The sequence below is a fragment of the Euprymna scolopes genome, chromosome 8, assembly GCF_053919585.1.
Source record: "Euprymna scolopes isolate OS-2025 chromosome 8, ASM5391958v1, whole genome shotgun sequence".
NCBI lineage: Eukaryota > Metazoa > Mollusca > Cephalopoda > Sepiida > Sepiolidae > Euprymna > Euprymna scolopes.
In genome coordinates, this window is record NC_136489.1 from 141,426,655 (window position 1) to 141,446,910 (window position 20,256).

General features: G+C 32.4%; 1 protein-coding gene across 7 annotated transcripts in view; it reads right to left on the reverse strand.

Annotated features, from left to right (window-relative positions):
• Positions 1–18,868, reverse strand: part of LOC145283792 (clathrin interactor 1-like) — a 546,043-nt gene extending 527,175 nt beyond the window's left edge. For 5 of the 7 annotated variants that reach the window (XM_080132873.1, XM_080132872.1, XM_080132870.1 and 2 more), the window contains exon 1: positions 18,564–18,839. In XM_080132873.1, the coding sequence (XP_079988999.1) occupies positions 18,564–18,595 (32 nt within the window). In that variant the 5' untranslated portion in view covers positions 18,596–18,839. Of the gene's footprint in view, positions 1–18,563 lie in introns of all 7 variants that reach the window. The other 2 variants (XM_080132871.1, XM_080132868.1) reach the window with 1 other exon arrangement.
• Between the last annotated feature and the right edge of the window lie 1,388 nt (positions 18,869–20,256).

The window sequence follows — 20,256 nt, forward strand, 5'->3', positions numbered from 1 at the left end:
AACTTGTTGACAGCACACACATGTCAGAAATAGAAAGGGGGATTAATTATGGCGCTTTTAGGCCACCCTAGTTCTCAAGTGGAAGAAAGGGAGAGAAACCTGCTCTGTGACCATCTGATATGACAATTTAAAATCGCGGCATTTTTAAATCCTTGCTTAAAAAATTATTTTATTTAAGTACATGGAAGATAAAATATAAATATGGATACATTCTTAACAATGAAGAATGGAAGTACCCATTGATTAGTATTTTTTATAGGTAAGTGATTTTTTGGAATTTATATATTTATTACATTCGAAGTAAAAATTTGTTGATTTTCTTGAAATCTTTAAGAAAACCGATTTAAAAAAAAAACAAATATTGCATATTTTGCTATTAAATCTGTTATTTTAAAATTTGGTCTTTGCTCCTTTTATTAAAAAAAAAAAAAAAATTAGGGTTTAAATTACATTTTTCAAGTAGTTATAAGCTTCGAAAGATAGTAAGTTTAATTATTCAAGTTTTTATCATGCATTTTTAATGGGGACTTCTGACACTGCTAGTCGTCTTCAAGTCCAATGTAAACAAGTTCTTGATGAACCGTTCCCCTTAAGTAATCCAATTTACCAAATTTCCACTACTAACAATTATTATGACATTATCCCACTGTACGCTTATTAACCCTTATTCTCGAATGGCCTCCGAGCCTCGATAAGTGGTAACTCCTTTGTAAAAAAAAAAAAAAAAAAAAAAAGAAAGACTCACGCGATTGGTGATGATTCCCGTCAAAAAAAGGAAGGGAACTTTCTTAACCACCCTTCACCATCTAATCTATTTCAGCTGCGTCGTCTCGCTTGAAAGAATCTCAACTCTAAGAAAATGCCACTCCAAGAATGGATCTTTTGCAGTTAGACCTGTTGAATTGTTTTACTCATAATAAAAAGAAAAAGTTTTTTTATACAATTAAACTTTTCAATTTTGTTAGAATTTAATATTTTTGGATTTCTGACACAAAAATATCCATTTACTCGAAAACCTGTGAAAGTTGTCATTGAGCTGGAAAAAAAGTAAAAATTTACCCTAAACCCACTTTTTAAATGTAAATAATCCATAATCACCTGTCACCTGAGAGAGTCACAATATTTTTCGATGATGGTAACAAAGTATGCGTTTAATTTAGTAGAGCGTTATAATTGAAGAAACTTTGACGATAAAAGTCAAATATATTTTTCAATTTTTTTTATTTTTAAATCTGAAAGTTCAGTTTATAATCGAGGAGATTAATGTGAAAAAAGTGTAAATTGTGGAATTTCGAGGTGAGAGTCAATTTCCTAAATGTTCGCCAAAAAATTTAATAGAATATTAATGAGCTCTCCCCTCCCCTAGCAAAATAAGCATCGGCTCCGATGTTGTACTCAGTGCGTTCGAGGGAGCATTCATTATTCTGAATAGGAAAGAATTTTGGCGTTTTTTTTTAAATTGTTTTTTTTATTATTATTTTGACTTGAACTTTGTGCATTTCGGATTATTTTGTTTTAGATGGATAAAAAAAATTCCCAATAAGCTCTGGGAAAAACATATTTTGAATAATTGAAATTTTTATTTTTTTATTTTTGAATAAAAAAATAATTATTAAAACAAAAACAGTAGTGATCTCGTTGAGTAGGTTTTTCTTTATTATTATTCATGAAAATAAAAGGTACTCATGATCCGTGCTCAAATAATGTTATTTTAGATAGCTATTCTTAACATGTTTGTTACAATATTTTGGAGATATAATGAGGTATGATCCCACACAGTCGGGCGATTCTATTTATAAATGATGCTGCTAGGAACTGACGAATCAAATTAATTCACGTTCTGCTACCAACCAATCAGAAACCAGAATTGCTCCATAAATATTAAACCTTTTCTGTAACAATTTTGCATGTTTTTTTCCGTCTCGACACGGTAAGAATCTTTTGCTCTGTGGAACTGTCTACCGCAAACCAGTCACCTCTCAAGACTTGTGTGGAACAACGAACCATCGGAAACTGTTCTGAAACTAAACATGGCTTACACTTCTAGAGGTTATGCATCCAGTGTGCGTCTTTATTTTGATGGATCTGAATCAAAAGTCAGAATTGTGGCAAGTTAAATTTCTAGGATATCTACGAATCCAAAAGCTACACAAAGTACTTCAAACAACTTGAAAACAGAAACGACCCCGACTTCATTGAAAAGGACGCAACTGTCTTTGCGGAATTAATACAGTGTTTAGATGACCAAAGTCTATCATTAGTAATAAGAGAAGCCCTGGACGATGGCTGCAAAGCATTGAACATAAGAGCATTATTTATCGAAAGGAAAACCCAAAATTATTTCTTTATATACTGAACTGACCTCTCTAAAACGAATGGAAACCAACACTCTTACTGATTATATTATAAGAGCTGAAATGACTGCAAATTCTTTAAAAATGTCTGGTGGAGTTATAAGTGAGTCTGTTAATTTCCATGGTCCTTAAGGGATTACCGAGTGATTTCAAGCCATTTATTACCATCATAAACCAGAAAGAAAAACCCATGACTTTTAGCCAATTCAAGGTAGCACTCAGAAGTTACGAGGAAATTGAAAAAATGATCACAGGAAAAAACGAATCTACAAATATCATGAAATTTAAAAATACACACATAAAAACACCAAATTTAAATTATACCCATGCCAGGAATAAAAACCGCAACTTTGCCAAAAACAATTTTTCTCCTAAGAAAAGTACAAAAATTATTTGCTATAATTGTGGACGACCTAGTCACAAGAGTTTCCAATGTAGATAAAGGACTCAAAATGGCGACTCCATTAAAAATGTGGAGAGCTCTGTTAGCGAACATACATTTTTATTTTCGTGTACGTTTTAATGCTTCAACAAACAATAATAATTTTCTTGTCGATTGTGGGGCCACGGCACATGTGATTACAAAGGAATCTGATTTTATCAATTTTGACGCCAACTTTAAGCCACAAAATCATTTTGTAGAACTAGCTGACGGGAGTCGAGTAAATGATATCATTTTGAAAAGAGGCGATGCTAAAATCTCGCTAAGTTGAACTATGTTTCTGTATTCTAGAAAACGCTCTTCTAATCCCAAAATTTAAACAAAATATATTTTCTGTAAAAGCTGCCACTAAACAAGGTGCAAATATAAACTTTAGCCCCAATAAATCAAAACTGGTATACCCGAATGGAACTGTATTCGACATTAAAGAAAATGGAAGACTATATTATTTAAATAGCGTAGTCCCATCGAAAACCGCCTGCCATGATCTACAGACATGGCATAAAATTCTTGGACACTCCAATATTCCTGATATCAAAAAGTTGCCGACTGTAGTTGATGGAATGAAAATACAAACATCAAAAAACTTCAACTGCGACGTTTGTATGCAATGGAAAATGACAAACTATCAAAGCAAGATACCAGACAAGAAGGCCAAAAAAATCCTATCAATGTTGCATTGTGACTTGAACGGTCCCGTGGAACCAATGGCCAGAAAACATTATAGATATGTGTTGAATTTCGTAGATGACCATTCAGGTTTAATAATAGTTTACTTTTTAACAAATCTGATACCCTGCTAGAAACTAAAAAATATTTAGTCAACATGACTCCCTATGGTGAAGTAAAGTGTATTCGCTCTGACAATGGTATGGAATTCACCAATAATGACTTTGAACTTTTACTAATTAACCATCATATCAAGCATGAAAAATCCTAGATCGCCACACCAAAACGGGACTGCTGAAAGAGCATGGCAGAACCTTTTTGAAATGGCAAGATGTCTGCTCATTGAATCAAAACTCCCCAAAAACCTCTGGATATATGCACTTATGGTGGCAGCCTATATATGCAAAGGTATTTTAAAAAAACACTATCTAAAACTCCATATGAATCTTTCTGTGGTAAAAATAACAAATTTAAGCAGAATGCATATATTTGGTTCAACTTGCTTCACATATATAGATAAAAAGAGTAAATTGAACATTAAAGTCGACAGAGGTATATTTCTTGGATACAATAAAAACAGTACAGCCAGAGAAAAATAAAATAAAAAGAATCCGATGTGTAAAATTCACAGACACGTTTAATTTTAAAGACGAAAACCAGTCATATGAAGAAGATGAAATTATATTTCCTCAAATTATTAAAACAAACGAAGACAATAAAAATGACGTAGACAAGAGTATCCATGATGATTTTTTTTTTTTTTTTTTTTTTTTTTTTTACACAGTGATCACCACTTATCAAGGCCCGGAAGCCACTCAGGGATAAGGGTTATTGCAAGTACATTACGTTAGTGTGGAGATTTGCTGAGGTGTTTACTTAAGGGGGCGGTTCATTAGGAATTTGTTAACATTGGACTTGAAGACATCCAAGTTGTAGTCCGGAGGGAAGCAGGCAGACGGAACAGAGTTCCACAGGCGTGCAGTTCTAAGAAAGAAGCTTTGTTCATGGAATCCGCGTTTTGATTTAGGCACAGATATAGAGTGGGGGAAATTTTTCACAGTGGATTCAGCTAGACGGGTGATGATGAAGTCGAAAAATATCCCAAAAGAAATAGAAGGTGACCTGATTTTTTTGTGGTCGACAATATAAAAGATTATCAAATTGACTATTGCTATGCAATGGAAAATGCGGCAAAAAGCTTTAACGAAGCAATTAATTCAGAACATTGTGATGAATGGAAAATTGCCATGAAAATAGAAATAGATGCCTTAACCGAAAATGATACCTATACAGTAGCGCCTCTCCCAAAAGATAAACATGTTATTTCTACAAGATGGGTCTTTACAAAAAAGACTACCGCATCAGGCGTAGAACAGTACAAAGCTAGATTTGTAGCTAAATGGTACTCTCAGATTTACGGTATAGAATATTTTTCTACATTTTCACAGACCACAAACCTAACGACAATCAGAATTTTACTGCAAATCGCATCACAACATGGACATAAAAAATGCTTATTTGAATACCCCAATAGACTGAAATTTATATTACCCCTCCAGATGATGAAAAATAAAAATAGCGTGTGGCAACTTAACAAGTCATTATATGGTCTAAAGCAGAGTGCTCAGTGTTGGAATACAACATTTCATGATTATATTATTAAACAACAATTTAGACAATGCGCTGTAGACCCCTGTTTATATACCCAACACAAAGACGATAAACGACTGATTTTGGTTTTGTGGGTCAATGATATTCTAATCGCATCAAATTGTGACATGTTAACCGATGTTAAGAACAAATTAAGTAAAAGATTCAAAATGACCGATCTTGGCAAAATATCCTGGTTTTTGGGGATAGCATTTACAAGCAATACACATGAAAAAATTTAAATGGCTTAAAATATTTCAATATTGGTATATATAGAAAGAGCTTGATAAGCTAAGAAAGAATCTTTTTAAATTTTTTAAAGCCAATTAAAATCAAGGAAGTTATGACTATTTTTATGCCCTGCGTGTTATTTTTTCCTCTTTAAGACCATATGCGTTTTGTCACATTTTTTGCACTACTTTTTCAGTAAAATGCTATATCTTTGTTAAAACACAAGACTAAGCAATGAAATTTGCCATAAAGTGTATTTTTGTGCAAGGAATCTGAATATGCTATTGAAAATCTCCAGAAATGAATGCTTTCCAAATAATCTGCAATAAATGCACATAAATATACTGCGATTGCTTAAAAATGCCATGTATTCGCTTAAAAAAAAAAAAAAAAAAAAAAAAAGTTAGAGAACTCAAAGTTTAGTTGTAATGCATTTTATGTGCCAAAAACTGAAATCGAAATCTAGGATTGGTTAAAAATGAATATATTGCAATATTTCATTGGTATTATTGTAGATTAATACCTTTTGTTACCCCTCCCCATCTGACCACCTCTCCAAAATATGTGATTCTACCTTTATAGACAATTGCATGTGAACAACTTGGAAAACTTTAATAAAAGATAAACAAAAATTATTTTAGAATTTAATGTAAAATGATTTCCCATTTTGAATCATTTGAGCGCTTTAGGGCAGTTACCCCCCCCCCTCCTTTTTCCTATGATAGATAAATCCTGGGTGTTTTTGTTTGTTTGTTTGTTTTCTAAAAGGTGATTATGCGTGGTTTAAAGAGGGTCTTTGTGCAATTATGAGAAGGTAGGGAGGTTGCCACTCTGACTTTGGGTTAATGATAGGGCTAAGGAAAATTATGTGTGAACATCCTGAAGACTTGATAGAAACAAAACAAAAACAATTTTAGAATTTAGAGTGGGGGTTGGTTTCACATAAATGTAAAATAATTCACCATTTCAAGACGATCCTAGCATTTTAGGACAGTTGACCAATTTATTTTTTTTGAGGGGAGGGGGATTAATCATGTGCACTTTTCTTTAAACATTTTTTATGCTTTTTTTTTTTTATGTTTATATGAGCTCACAGAGGAAGTTTGTTTAGTGGGGAGCTCTGCCACTTGTACTTAGCGTTATTTTTAAGGCTAAAGGTTTTAGGAGGAGGCTTGCCACTCATACCTAGGATTAGACATAGAATTAAGCGAGTTTTTTTTTTAAGAGGGTGTTTGATACCCATTGTGAAACTTTACAAGAATTATGACAAATAGACAAAAACGTTATTTAAAAAAGCGACGTCCCTCTAACAGAAAACATGATGCTTGGAAAAATATCAAGTATTTAAATTCTATTTAAATAGAAAAAAAGAAACAACTTTTTGCTAAAGCTGACAAATTGTTAAAAATTTTGAATTAATGTTTTGATTTTTAATTACATTTCATGTCTTTTCCTACCGTTGTTATTTTTTTAACTGAGCACCTCCTACAAATATTTAAATATTGATTATTATTTTTTTTATTTCATTTTTTTTTTTAATAATCGGGTAGATTAGTTTCCATTCGATAATAATTCACTGAAAACATTTTTTAAGGGACGAAAATTAGAAGTGTGTGTACCGTTCGTACACGTGAACCAAAACATCATATTTCACATTTTCGCTTTTAAAATTTACTACTACCCAATTTTTAAAAATATTTGAATGGTTGATAACAAAATAGCTCTAACTAAACATGTAAGAATTTTTTTTTTATAACCAGATTTTCAATTAAAAAAAATCGATTTGGAATAAAAATAAACAACAAAAACAAAAGTCTGTTTACGCCATGTTATCGCTGCTGCTGCTGAGTGCTACGGTCACTAATACTACAGAAGTCTTGATTCAAATTCATAACGATTTTTTCGGATATTATGTTTTTAAATTGCTACGTACCATTAGAGAAAACACTGTTCAATCATCTTTTTAATGAATAAACATAGTAAAAAGATTGTTTTATTTAATAGTGAGTGTCCGAAGAAATTTTTTTTCAAAACTTTCAATACTCATCATTTTGAAATCTTTTTTATCACAACAAAAAAACGAGTGGTCAAATGAATTTCGGACACTCGAAATTATTAAAAATGACATCTCTTTTGGCTAATTTCCAAATTTAATAAAAAAATTTTAACAGAAACACGGTACGAATGTCTACAAATACTGGGGGGGGGGGGTCGTTACAAAAATCTTACTGAAAATGCTGTTTTATGATGTTCACATTTTTAACACTTTATTTGCTTAAAACTCTAAAAATATATAATGTATGTTATTATTTACTAATTCATTTGAAAGTATATTCATTTCTGAACAAAACGGTATTTTGAAGACTTAAAGTTTTTAAAATATGACTATTTTAGCAGAAACCCCTTGAAATCTGTGATTATCCAAAGTGTTTTAACGGCAATCTGTATTGCTACATTTACTCAAAGCAAAGGACTTGTTACGATGAATCAATCGAGATACATCGACAAAATACTATTAAAATTTGGAATGGGAGAATGCAAGAAACGCTCTACACCGGTCGAAAATTATATTAATAAAAATATACACACAGAATCTGAAATAATAAATGATAAACTATACAGTGAAATTATAGGTAGTCTTGTATATTTAATGACTGCGACCAGATCTGACATATGCTATACAGTAACAAAACTGTCACAAAAATTATCACGACCAACAATAAAGGATTTAAACAGAGCTAAACAAGCTCTGCGTTATTTAAAAAGGAACTAAAGAACAGAAGTTAGTATTTAGAAAAGCAAAAAATCCCCTAAAATTAGAAGGATTTTCGGATTCAGATTCGGGAAACGACGAAGATCGAAAAAGTATATCTGGATATTGTTTCAGACTCTCAGAAAATGGGCCTATTATTTCATGGAAATCTAAAAAGCAACAGATTGTATCTCTCTCTACATGTGAAGCAGAATTTATCGTGATCACACACACGACCCAGGAAGCACTTTACCTTAAAAATATCCTAAAGACTATTTTAGAGCCAGAATTAACTAAAAGCCCCATAGTAATTAATTGTTATAATCAAGCCAGTATAGTCAGTATAGCCAGAACAGAATAATCAACTAAAGATCTAAGCATATAGATATTAAATACCATTTCATAGACAACGAGGTGAAAAAGGAATCCATTATTTTCATCAGAACAAAATATCGCTGATGTATTCACGAAACCCGCAACAAGATAAAGTAAAGCGTTTTTTCTCAAAACTTGTTGGGGGATTCGACTTAATAATTTTTTTTTTTTTTCACGGTCCTGTATGTATATAAATTTCTATATATATATAAAAAAAAAAAGTCCTGGACAAGACGTTAAACTGTATCCATTTTGTTTAATCTACTAATGCGTAACTAATACTTTTACTGAAAAAAAAATAAAAAATAAAAAAGTCACTTTTTTAAAACCTCTTCTTTGTAATTTTCCTTTTTGACAAATACTTTTTGCATGCTTATTTTAAGGCGCGCATAAATGACAATTGACTTATTTTTTGTGCACATTAGTTTTCTTTCTTATTTTTCAAAAATGTCATTTTTTTTTTGCATTGTTTTAATAAAAAAAAACCTCTTTAAACGGGTACATATTGCATGCATGTTTATTTTTATGTATATTTATTTATATGTATGCGTTTTTTCTTTCTCTTTTTTTTTTTTTTACAAAACTGCCTAAGCAAATTTAAGAAATGGCTTCTTTTTCACATACCCACCCCTTTTTAAGGTCAAAATACCTTCCATTTCTTTTATTTCTCTTCTTTGTACACAAGTTTTGACGTTTGAACACAATTAAAAATAGCGTCCTTTCACATGCTAAAATTTTAAGATCCAAATGATTTCTAATTTTTGTTATGTATAATTGAATATAAAAATATATATTTATTTTTGAGCAGAACGAACACAAGGGACTTCCCCATTATATAAAATAGGGGGGGATGTTACAATATTTTGGAGATGTAATGGGGTATGATCCCACACAGTCGAGCGATTCTATTTATAAACGATGCTGCTAGGAACTGATGAATCGAATTAATTCACGTTCTGCTACCAACCAGTCAGAAACCAGAATTGCTCCATAAATATTAAACCTTTTCTGTAACAATTTCGCATGTTTTTTCCGTCTTGACACGGTAAGAATCTTTTGCTCTGTGGAACTGTCTACTGCAAACCAGTCACCTCTCAAGACTTGTGTGGAACAACGAACCATCGGAAACTGTTCTGAAACTAAACATGGCTTACACTTCTAGATGTTCTAGGGATGTTGTTGTGTACCTTTTCTGTACTTTCACCTAACAATTTAATAAAAAGATATAAAACTTTAATTAAACTTGAAAATACTATTTAAAAAATAGCGCAGATCAATAAATACACTAGCAAGAAATAAAAGTTCAGTTTTTCGATACGAAAAAAACATTTTGTGACGATGTAAGAAATTTCTTTCTCACAACTCAATTTCCTCCCTGCAGAATAAAATGAATTCCACAAACAAAAGCCATACCTTTAAACTCAAAATTTATTCACAAATAACAGCAATGAAAGTTCTTTGGTTCTGGTATAGTCCTTTGCAAAACGGTGGCCTGATTTGCCCCCATAGGTATGGAGCCTTTAGTTCGAATTCCTATTGTTGGAATGTTAGTTCGTTGTTCCTTTGGAATGATCCATGAATGTTTCATGGTAAACTCGGCGGGAATGATGGCGCCTATAATCAGGCATATGTGAGCCCCACTTAAGACGAAATGAAATAAGATACAATATTTGGAAAATAAACATGCAGAACAGTTCTTGAAGGTCATCCTTGATTTGGATAGATTCAGCAATATAAGTTGTCTCTGCTTGAAGAAATGTGTCCTTCGTTCATCAACAGTTTGGTATTCATGAAGGAATTGTCTTGGCTCCCTCGAGAAAGAGGGTCACTGAGTTGAGTCTATCCCTTGCCAAATTTCTCTTAGACTGAAAAATAATAGCATGATACAAAAGGTGCGCCAAGTCAAATCACCTGACATATTCAAATTTAAACCAATCACAGACCGGCTACTAGAACAAAAAGATGGCAGTTGTATATGAAATTTCTCACACACTGCCAAGGAGGAGAGGAAAAAGTAATGGATAATCATTACTTTTTCCCCCAATACAAGTTAATTAATAAAACGATCGGATAAATGACAAATAGCAAGTTAATCCAATAAATATAAGTCTTAACTCAGAAAAATTTATAATTTCAATGTTTTAATTCAGTTAAATTTCTTAACTTTAATGTGGTTATTTGTTGACAATTCAAAATTGAGATTAAATAATTATAACTTTAATTCAGTTAAAGTTTTTTAATATTAATACATGTGTGCCACTGTCTGTTATCAATTTAAACTTCCAACTTTTCATGCATCCAGACATTAGCTAATTTCCACTATATAGACTGACCTGAGGAGCTTCATCCTTACAATTAGAACAAAGCCACTCCCCTAAGGTATCTTGCTGATTAACTCCCACGCAACTGAAATGGTAGCAGCCGTCACACGAATCGCAGCACACCATTGGTGATGTTCCATCATTAGGAACAGAACAGGTTGGACAGAAAAAGGGACCTCCTTCTATAAACTCAGTTGATGCAATATCATCATTACTCTTAATTTCCAAAGGCACAAGGTTTTTTAAGGAATGGACCTGTTCGTACCCATCCTTAAGAACAACCACGGAACGAACGTTATTGTCGCTTCCAGTAATTAATTTAATTATTTTACCAAGATTCCAAGATTGTCTGGTTTTGTTGAGAGTCTTAATAAGTACTATCTCTCCAACAAATAAGGTATTTTCAGAAGGACGTGTCTCCTGAGAGTACAAACATGATACAATTTTTTTATTAGTTTCGTTTAGACAAGGTAAGGGTGAGATTGGCCAATGAATGCCATCTCTATTGAACCATTCCGGGCCATACATCAAAAATTGAATAACTGGAAAATTTAGAAGTGTTGATACCTCTAGTTAGAATATCTGCCGGATTTTCAGACGAAGAAACATTTTTATCTCGGTAGAACGCCAAATTCAACATTAATATCTTCTGAAAATTTTTGGATCTCTGTAATCCTGTTTTCAATGAATATATTTTTCTTGGATCCTTTACCGTTCAGGACTCACGAGAGTGCAACCTGGTAATCAGACATCAGGAAAAAATTATCAATGTTAAGGGGTCCCAGAGCACCCAAAACCTGAGGGGCTACCTTAAGGGCTAAAAACATAGCCAATAGTTCCAAAGTGGGAAGTGATTTCCCCTTAATTGGGGTCACTCTGGTCTTTGCGAACAACAGAGAACAATTCACTCCCTGTTTCGCATACAGGGTGAATCCGTACGCGTTTTTCGACGCGTCACAGAAATAAATAAATTCGACAGACTGATTTTCTGACAATACACACCTGGGAAATTCAAACTTCCCCAAGTCGTTTAGATCCTTGGCATGGGTTTGCCACAGCTTATTGAGCTCTTCGGGAATCCGCTCATCCCACGACAACTTTTCCAGATCGAACTGACAATGATCTTCCCCTGTATCGTGATGAGAAGCATAGATAAAGGGTCATATACTCCTGATATTTGCGAAAGAATCCCCCGTTTGGTATTGACCTCAGGGTCCACTAGAGTGGTAGAAAGTTTGAACGTGTCCCGAATAGGATCATATAGGTATCCCAATACCTTCTCAAAGGCTGGGAAGTGAGAAGAAATAGTTTCATCCTCCAACATTTTATCTTGTATCTTAGAATAGTTAGAATTACAGGATTGTAAATCGAAGCCTGCCTTTAACAATCTGCTGCAAACATTGTTATAAATAGCAAGTAGGGACTCTCCGTCACAACGGGTGGTGACAAGATTATCCACATAAAATTGTTGGAAATAACATGCGATGCTGCATCTTTTGCATATTTTTCCGCATGGAATTTCAAAATGAAGTTCAGAATGAAGGAGCTAGCATTGAATCCAAATATAATTGTTTTGTACCTGTAAGTACATAATTTGTCACCCTTTTTAAGGAAAAAACAAAATCTGTTTTTATCCGCTTCCGATTTAAGGTGAATTTGTAAAAAGGCCTTCCTGATATCACCTAGAAGGACATATTCGTTTTTCCTGAATCCCAGCAATAAATCCAATAATTTAGTGGATACGTTCACACCCATGTAGGCAGCGTCATTAATTGATGTCCCTTATCAATGTTTCAGGGAACAGTTAAATACGGGACAAATTTTTGTCACTCCAGTTTCCTCCTTAATAACAGATCTATGTGGAACCCAAATATAATCTTCATACTCTGCTATCTTTTCCTTGTCCACGGCCGATAACTTAACCTCTTCATCGATTCCTAATGAGTCGAGAGTGAGCAACGTCTCTACCAGTCGTCCAACTGCGAATTCGGAGAAGAAAGGCTTCAATCCATCCTCATAAGATTTAGAACAGAATTGATTAAATAGCTGTTGTATTGAGGGAGGGATTTCACAACGCTATTAAAGGGAGGCGACTCTACTTTATTCAAATCTTTATTCAAAAAATGTTGGCTCTTGCCAAACGGAATTATGAAATTTCCATGTCGCCATGCGTTTCTAAGACACTCAACTAATAGATTATCTAATTTACTCAGAAGGTCCAAACCAATAATCCCCTTAATGGGAGTTCCGTTTAAATTATTATAACCGGGACAGAGCCGGAAACCTTCTTGATACAAGTTATTGACAACTTTATCGAAATTATCAACTTAGAGTCCAATTTTATTTACAACTTTAAGATAGGTGAAAAAAATAACGGGATTATATATATATATATATATAATATAATATATTACATATATAACATGAAATATTGTAGAACATCTAAAAAAGATTTGGCTTTTTTTTTTGTTTAGATTATTTTGGCTTAAACTTTGCGCTTTTCTGATTATTTTGATATGTTATTTTTTTTTTTTTGGAGAGGGGGAATACTTTTTTTTGGGGCCATGTTTTTTTTGGGGGGGGGGGGAAATGGATAAAAATTTCAATTTGGCTTAAACTTTGCGATTTTTGGATTTTTTTATTTTCTTTTTTAACCGGATTTAACGGTGCGAGGGTGGGAAGTGGGAGATGGGCACAAGTTCCAAACACTTCAAACATCGGGGTAAGCACTTAAACTATTAAAAAAATTTTTTTTTTAATCACGGTAACATAAGTGCATAGGCCAAATTGAAATCTTTATTTTTCACGTTTGAATAAAATAATTATTAAAATAAAAACAGTGGTGTTCTCATCGCGTAGGGTTTACTTTTTATTCAAGAAAATAAAAGGTACTCATAAAGGTTTTTGCTTATTGCCACAAGTGCTAATCTGAACTTGCACCAAATTTTCCTAAAACTAAAATCTCTGCCCCAAAAAAACACATAATAAAATAATCCGAAGGCGCAAAGTTCAAGCCGAAATAAAAAATAAAAAACAAGGCCACACACGCCAAACTTCTTTCCTTTTTGGAATAATGAACACTCCCTCGAACAAACTGTGTACAACATCGGAGTCTATGTGTATTTAATCGGCCATTAAAAATGCTCTATATGAACTTGAATAAATCAACTTACTATCTTTCGAAGCTTATAACTACTTGAAAAATGTAATTCAAACCCCAATTTTTTTTTTCAATTAAAGGATCAGAAACCAAATTTTAAAAAAATTAACACATTTAATAGCAAATTATACAATATTTGTTGTTTTTTTTTTTAAATCGGTTTTCTTTAAATCTTTTTTAGATTTAAAGAAAATCAACAAAATTTTACTTACTTCGATTATAAAAAAATATGTATAAATCCCAAAAAAATTTATTCAATGTGTACTTCCATTGTTCATTGTTAAGAATTTATTCATAATTTATACTTATATTCCATGTCTTTTTTAAATAAAATACTTTTTTAAACAAAGATTAATAAAAAAAAAAGAAAAAAAAAGTGAACTCAGATTTATTGACTGTTTAAATAAAGGGAGAGAAATCTGATTTTTTTTGCAATTATCTTACAGTGAATTATAAACGCCATAATTAATATCTCTTTTAATTGTGTGCTGTTAACCAAAATTAGTATTTTGGGGCCTCCGTAGTAAGAAAAAAGCACACATTCACTTATAAGTTTTTGCCGTTAAACAAAAAATCCAGTCGACCGATTTTTTTTTTTTTGTTTTTAATTCTCTTAATGAAATACACCAGTTTTTGATTATTACTTTATCGAGTGATTTTTTTTTTTTATATCTAAAAACAGAAAACATTGAATGAAATAGAAAAAATTGCCGTCAGCGTCCGGTATTTACTTGCCGATATAAGTATAACATGAGCTTTCATTAAAAAAAAAAAAAAAGGTTTTACACTTCGGACTTTACAGGTAAATTTCCAAAAAAACACTTGTTTTAAATTAGAATATTTTATTTATTGACTTTTTATCTTCAATTTGTGATATATAAAACTTTGGTGAGTAAATTATTTAAATTTTAATAGACATTTCCAAATGGGGGGTGGGGGGTGTAAAAAAAAAAAACAAAAAAACCGGTTGTCTAAAATATTATATTCGGTTTATTGGAAAGAGCATAAAATTTCACATTGACCCTGAATATATCGTAAAAATTGAACCAATAGAAAAATTGATAGATTTTTGAAGTTTAAAAATTGAAAAAAAATTAACTCATAAAATTCAATTGATTTCATACGTAACAAAAATGGCGCACCGACACTTTGTAAACACTGTTTTTTAAAAAATAAAAAATAATATTTCTATTATTTTTTTAAACAACTTTAATAGTTTAATTTATTCCATACAGAAAATAAACAACCCACTTTAAAAAGAGAAATTACGAGTTTTTTATATTTTATTCAGTTTTCTGTTAGGGGTGTCAAAAATTCCACCAAAATTATGATACACTTACTTCGTGCACGTCAGCCAAAACGTCACTACATAGGAACGTTGTTTTAAAGCATCGATAATGTAAACAGAATTTTTGTCTTCCATTTTCATTATTTTTGTATGCTGTAAAAATTGTTTAAAAATATTAGCAGTTTATTTGAAGCTTCTTTTAAATGGTAAAAAGTTAGGGTGATAATATTAAATTACAGTTACATCGTATTACATACAGGGGGGGGGTAAACTGTGGCGTGCGTTGGAGTTACTTATTGTTTATCGCCACAAGTGCTAATTTGGATTTGCACCAATTTTCCTGTTAATATCCTATAAACTCTGACTAAAAATAATATCCATAAAAAACATAAAATAATCCAAAAAGCACAAAGTTCAAGCCAAAATAGAAAACAAGGCCACACATGCCAAAATTCTTTCCTTTTCAGAACAATGAACGCTCCCTCGAACGCGCTGCGTACAAGATGCGTATTTCGCTATGAGGGCCTTACTCGTGTACGTCAGCCGAACGTGATAATTTAAAACTTACCTCTACCCCACGTTAAAAGTCATTAAATAAACTTTTCAAAAACTTTTCTTGCTAATATGAAATTAAGTCTGTTATCAACAACAATGATAGGCTCACAAGAGTTGATGAGCAAAAATCAGAAGCTCACAGTATTAATGCTGGAGTCCCTCAGGGGTCCATCCTGGGCCAAACTCTTTTCCTGATCTACATTAATGATCTTCCAAATCACATCCTTACATCATTTGTAGACATTTATGCTGATGACACTACCATTTATGGTAGCATATCTAAGACAGTAAACGACCAAGTTCTCTCCGATTCTCTCTCCTCTGATCTTGAGCAAGTGGTACAATGGGGAAAGGAGTGGCTGGTTACTTTTATCTAAAACCAAGCTTCTTAACTACATCATCAACGTTCTGATCCACATCTGGCATCAATTGAAATGAATGGCTCTCGTCTTGAGGAGGCCTCATGTTTTGACAAACTTCTGGGCTTAATCTTTACTTCTAATCTTAAATGGAACACGTACATCAAATCTGTTGGCAAGGCTGCTGGAAAAATGGTGGGATCCTTCTATTGATCCAGTAGATATCTCACTGCTGATGCAATTCTCTATCTATATAAGAGCCAGGTACATCCAAGGATGGAGTACTGTTGCTACATCTGGGCAGGAGCTGCTTGAAAGGACTTGTCCTGCCTTGATAGAGTTCAAAATAGACTTTGTAGCCTAGTAGGTGATGTCCTTTTCTCTTCCCTGCAACCTCTATCTCACAGAAGAGATGTTGCGAGTTTGTCTCTGCTTTATCGTTATTTTCATGGAAAGTGTTCGAATGAGCTTCAGTCTATGGCCCCCCCCTCGCCAAACTTTCACAAGAAACACTCGTCTAGCTGAAAACACTTAATTCCCCTCACTCTTTATCTGTGCCTAAACCTAAACGTAGATTTCATGAACAAAGCTTCTTTCTTAGAACTGCAGTAGTGCACTAGTGCAGTAGTACTACTGAGTACTGCACGAGTGCACGCCTGTGGAATTTTCTTCCGTTTTCCTGCTTTCCAGCTGACTACAATATAGTTGTCTTCAAGTCTAACGTAAACAAGTTCTTGATGAGCCGTTCGGCGTTCCACTTGTTAACAAGTTTACCGAATTTCCATTACTAACGATTACTATATTGCCTAATTTCTACTGTACACTCTTTAACGCTTATCCTCGAGTGGCCTCGTGGCCTTGATAAGTGGTGATACCTATGTAAAAAGAAAAATAATAATTTTACAGCGGGGGAGGGGGGTCCTTCAGGTTTGCCAAAAATAGCACGGTAACACCAGTGTATAAGCACCAAAATAAGGTTTTATGATCGAAAAATTAGTTTAAAAAAACAAAAAAAACTTCGGACATTATTGCAACGTAAGCAAAAGAATACGGACTAAATTCAGATAAAATATAGCCCAGTGGCACACTAGTGCCCTCAAAGTTACTGTTAACCTAAATTAGTTTTTCGTAAAAAAATAAATAAATAAAAATAAAAAATAGCGATAATTTAGCTCTGATAAAAAGTTTATTGCTGTCATTGTTGCGTAACAGTGGCTCCGATGGATTCGGATCTGTGTGACGAGGACAAACGTAGATTTTCTGAAAAATTAAAAAATTTGGCACTTACTGATCCGTGCTGAAATAACGTTATTTAGAAAGCCATTCTTAACAGGGGGGGTTGTACCTATTCTGTATTTTAACCTTACAATTAATAAAAACAGATCATAAAACTTTAATTAAACTTGAAAATACTATTTAAAAAAAATAGCTCGGGTTAATAAGTGCACTAGCATCAAAAAGGTAAATATGTGTCAGTCCTCTAGCTTGGAAATAAAAGTTGTCTCATTGAAAATGGGATTGAGACCATTATAATTATGGAATTTCAAATATTTCAGAGATTTAAAAATCTCTGAAATATTTGAAATTCCATAATTATAATGGTCTCAATCCCATTTTCCGATTCTGGTGTCGGTGCCCTTGCAGTGGGAAACAAACCTTTATACAAATTCAAATCTGCCTCGGGAAAATCGTAACGAGTGTCGACAACAGACGAAAGGCGAGTCACTAAATTATAAGAGTAAAAAAAATACAAATAAGCTTTATCAAAAAAAAAAAAAAAAAAAAAAAAAAAAAAAATGCAAACAAAATCCCCCCCCCCCCAAGCTTCCGTTTAAGAAACCCGGGTTTTATTTTGTGTGGTTGCTATTCGGCTGCTGTTGTCAATCGTTACGAATTTTATCGAACCAATATGGACAGATATCTGTTTATGTTAAAACAAAAGTACCTATTTACAATGCCTCCCCACGGGACAGAGTTAGACACCAGGCTCGTTTTTTTAACGTGGAGAAAAGGTACAAAAATAAAAATTGTCTCGGTCGTGAAGGATTTCTCCTCCACTGTAAGAGGACGAGAAATGGAAGTGCCGCATCTGAAGAACAGATACTACACTTTGACTTTGGCAAAAACAAAAGTAACAAGAACTGAATTACTGTATTTTTTTCAAAAAGCACATGGAAATTACTTTTAACTTATTTTCTTATCCTATTCATAAAAGGAATCAATTCATTTAAACATGTCGACACTCCACAAGAGGCGGGGCCCCAAAATGCCAAACTCTTGGAACGATGAAAACACCGGACATTTTTAGTAATACTTATAAATTTTTTTTATACTAATTCAATTTTTTATACTAATTCAATTAATACGCAGACCAATTAGTAAGAAAAAAATGAAAAATTATACATACACTTTATCGGTTATTTCCCTTAATTTCCACATAATGCCGAAGGTGGGACGTGTTTGTCGACCGTTTCGCTTTTTCAGAGAGGAAAGTAGTAGATTTGCCTTCAAAAATCAGGATATATATATATATATATATGTGTGTGTGTGTGTGTGTTGTTTTGTTTGATTTTTTAAATATTCAATGTCTTTTTAGAAGATCTGAAAATATGTGTAGTTATATATTTTTTGTTTGCGATATTGTGCATTTCTCTCCGTTCTTTCAAACAGCAGCAGCAGCGTCGCCGTCGCCGTATAGCAATGTCACATGACACGTAGCCAGTACAACTAACCTCGTTATTTCAACCTTCGTCCTCAGTCTTTTCAGCCAGATCTATTTTGAAAATAAAATCAAACTTTTCACATCTTGTAAATGTGAAAAAGGTATTTTGGGTTTGTATTACTGTACACATAGATTCGAAAAAGTTGTCAAAAAACAAATATATAACAAATAAATGTTATCAAAGGCAAGATAAGTTACTTTTCTACCAAACTGGATATATGTTTCGTGTTTTTATTCAATGTAACATGTTTATTCAGCTCGAAAACCATACAGTGTTTATCGATGTATTGGAACATTCAAGATGGCGTCTGATTCTCTCATAAACACGGTAAGTTTGGGAAAAGGTGTTATAAATAAAAAAACCGGTTAAAATACTGTTAAAAACTCGCTCAATATATGTTACCGTGAATAGGTTGACATATATTCGGCGGGATTTTAATAGTATTTTGTATAGTTTTTTATTTATAACACCTTTTCCCAAACTTACGGTGTTAAAGAGGGTGTGAGACGCCATCTTTAATTTTCCAATACATCGGTAAACACTATGTTTTTTGAGCTGAATTACATTGAATAAAAACACAAAAAATATATCCAGTTTGGTAGAAAAGTAACTTATCTTGCCTTTGATAACATTTATTTGTTATATATTTGTTTTTTGACAACTTTTTCGAATCTATGTGTACAGTAATACAAACCCAAAATGTCAATTGTTAACTTTTTGGGAAAATTTAACATTTAAAATTTAATTAAAAATAGTAGAAAAGGTTTTACATTATTCTGTTTTCTATATGATAAAATTCAGGGTTTTATCTTTCTGGAAAAAAAAAGTTACTCAGAAATAATGGATTTTAATAAATGTAATTTCGTTTTAAAAAACAACAACAACTTGAGTTTTCGGCCATTTTTTGGCGGTGCCTAAATCTTACATATAAAAATTATGTGAAACCTGTAATCTAAAAAAAAATAAAAATATAAAAATATTTTTTACTATTATAAATTTTGTGTGAAAATATATAAACAATGCTAAATTCACTGATAATATCGGTAGTTCGAGAATTTTTTTTGGGGGGGGGGATTATCGAATTCATTAATACGGACTTTAGGGCTTTTTTTCGTAATGTTCGTAAAAACTTAAATTACTTTTTTTTTTAATTTTTACAATTTACGATGCTTTATTTTCATTAAAAAAAAAATCATTCATTATTTTTTTACTACTGAAAAAATAACTTTAGTAAAGGTATTTTTTGTTTCAATAAAATAATACATTTCCACTAAGATTCAAATAAAAATAATGGGTTTATTATATTTTGTGATCATTATTTGATAAATACTGAAAATTTCATTAAAATTGGTTAATTTCCTGATTTTTGGTGAATTT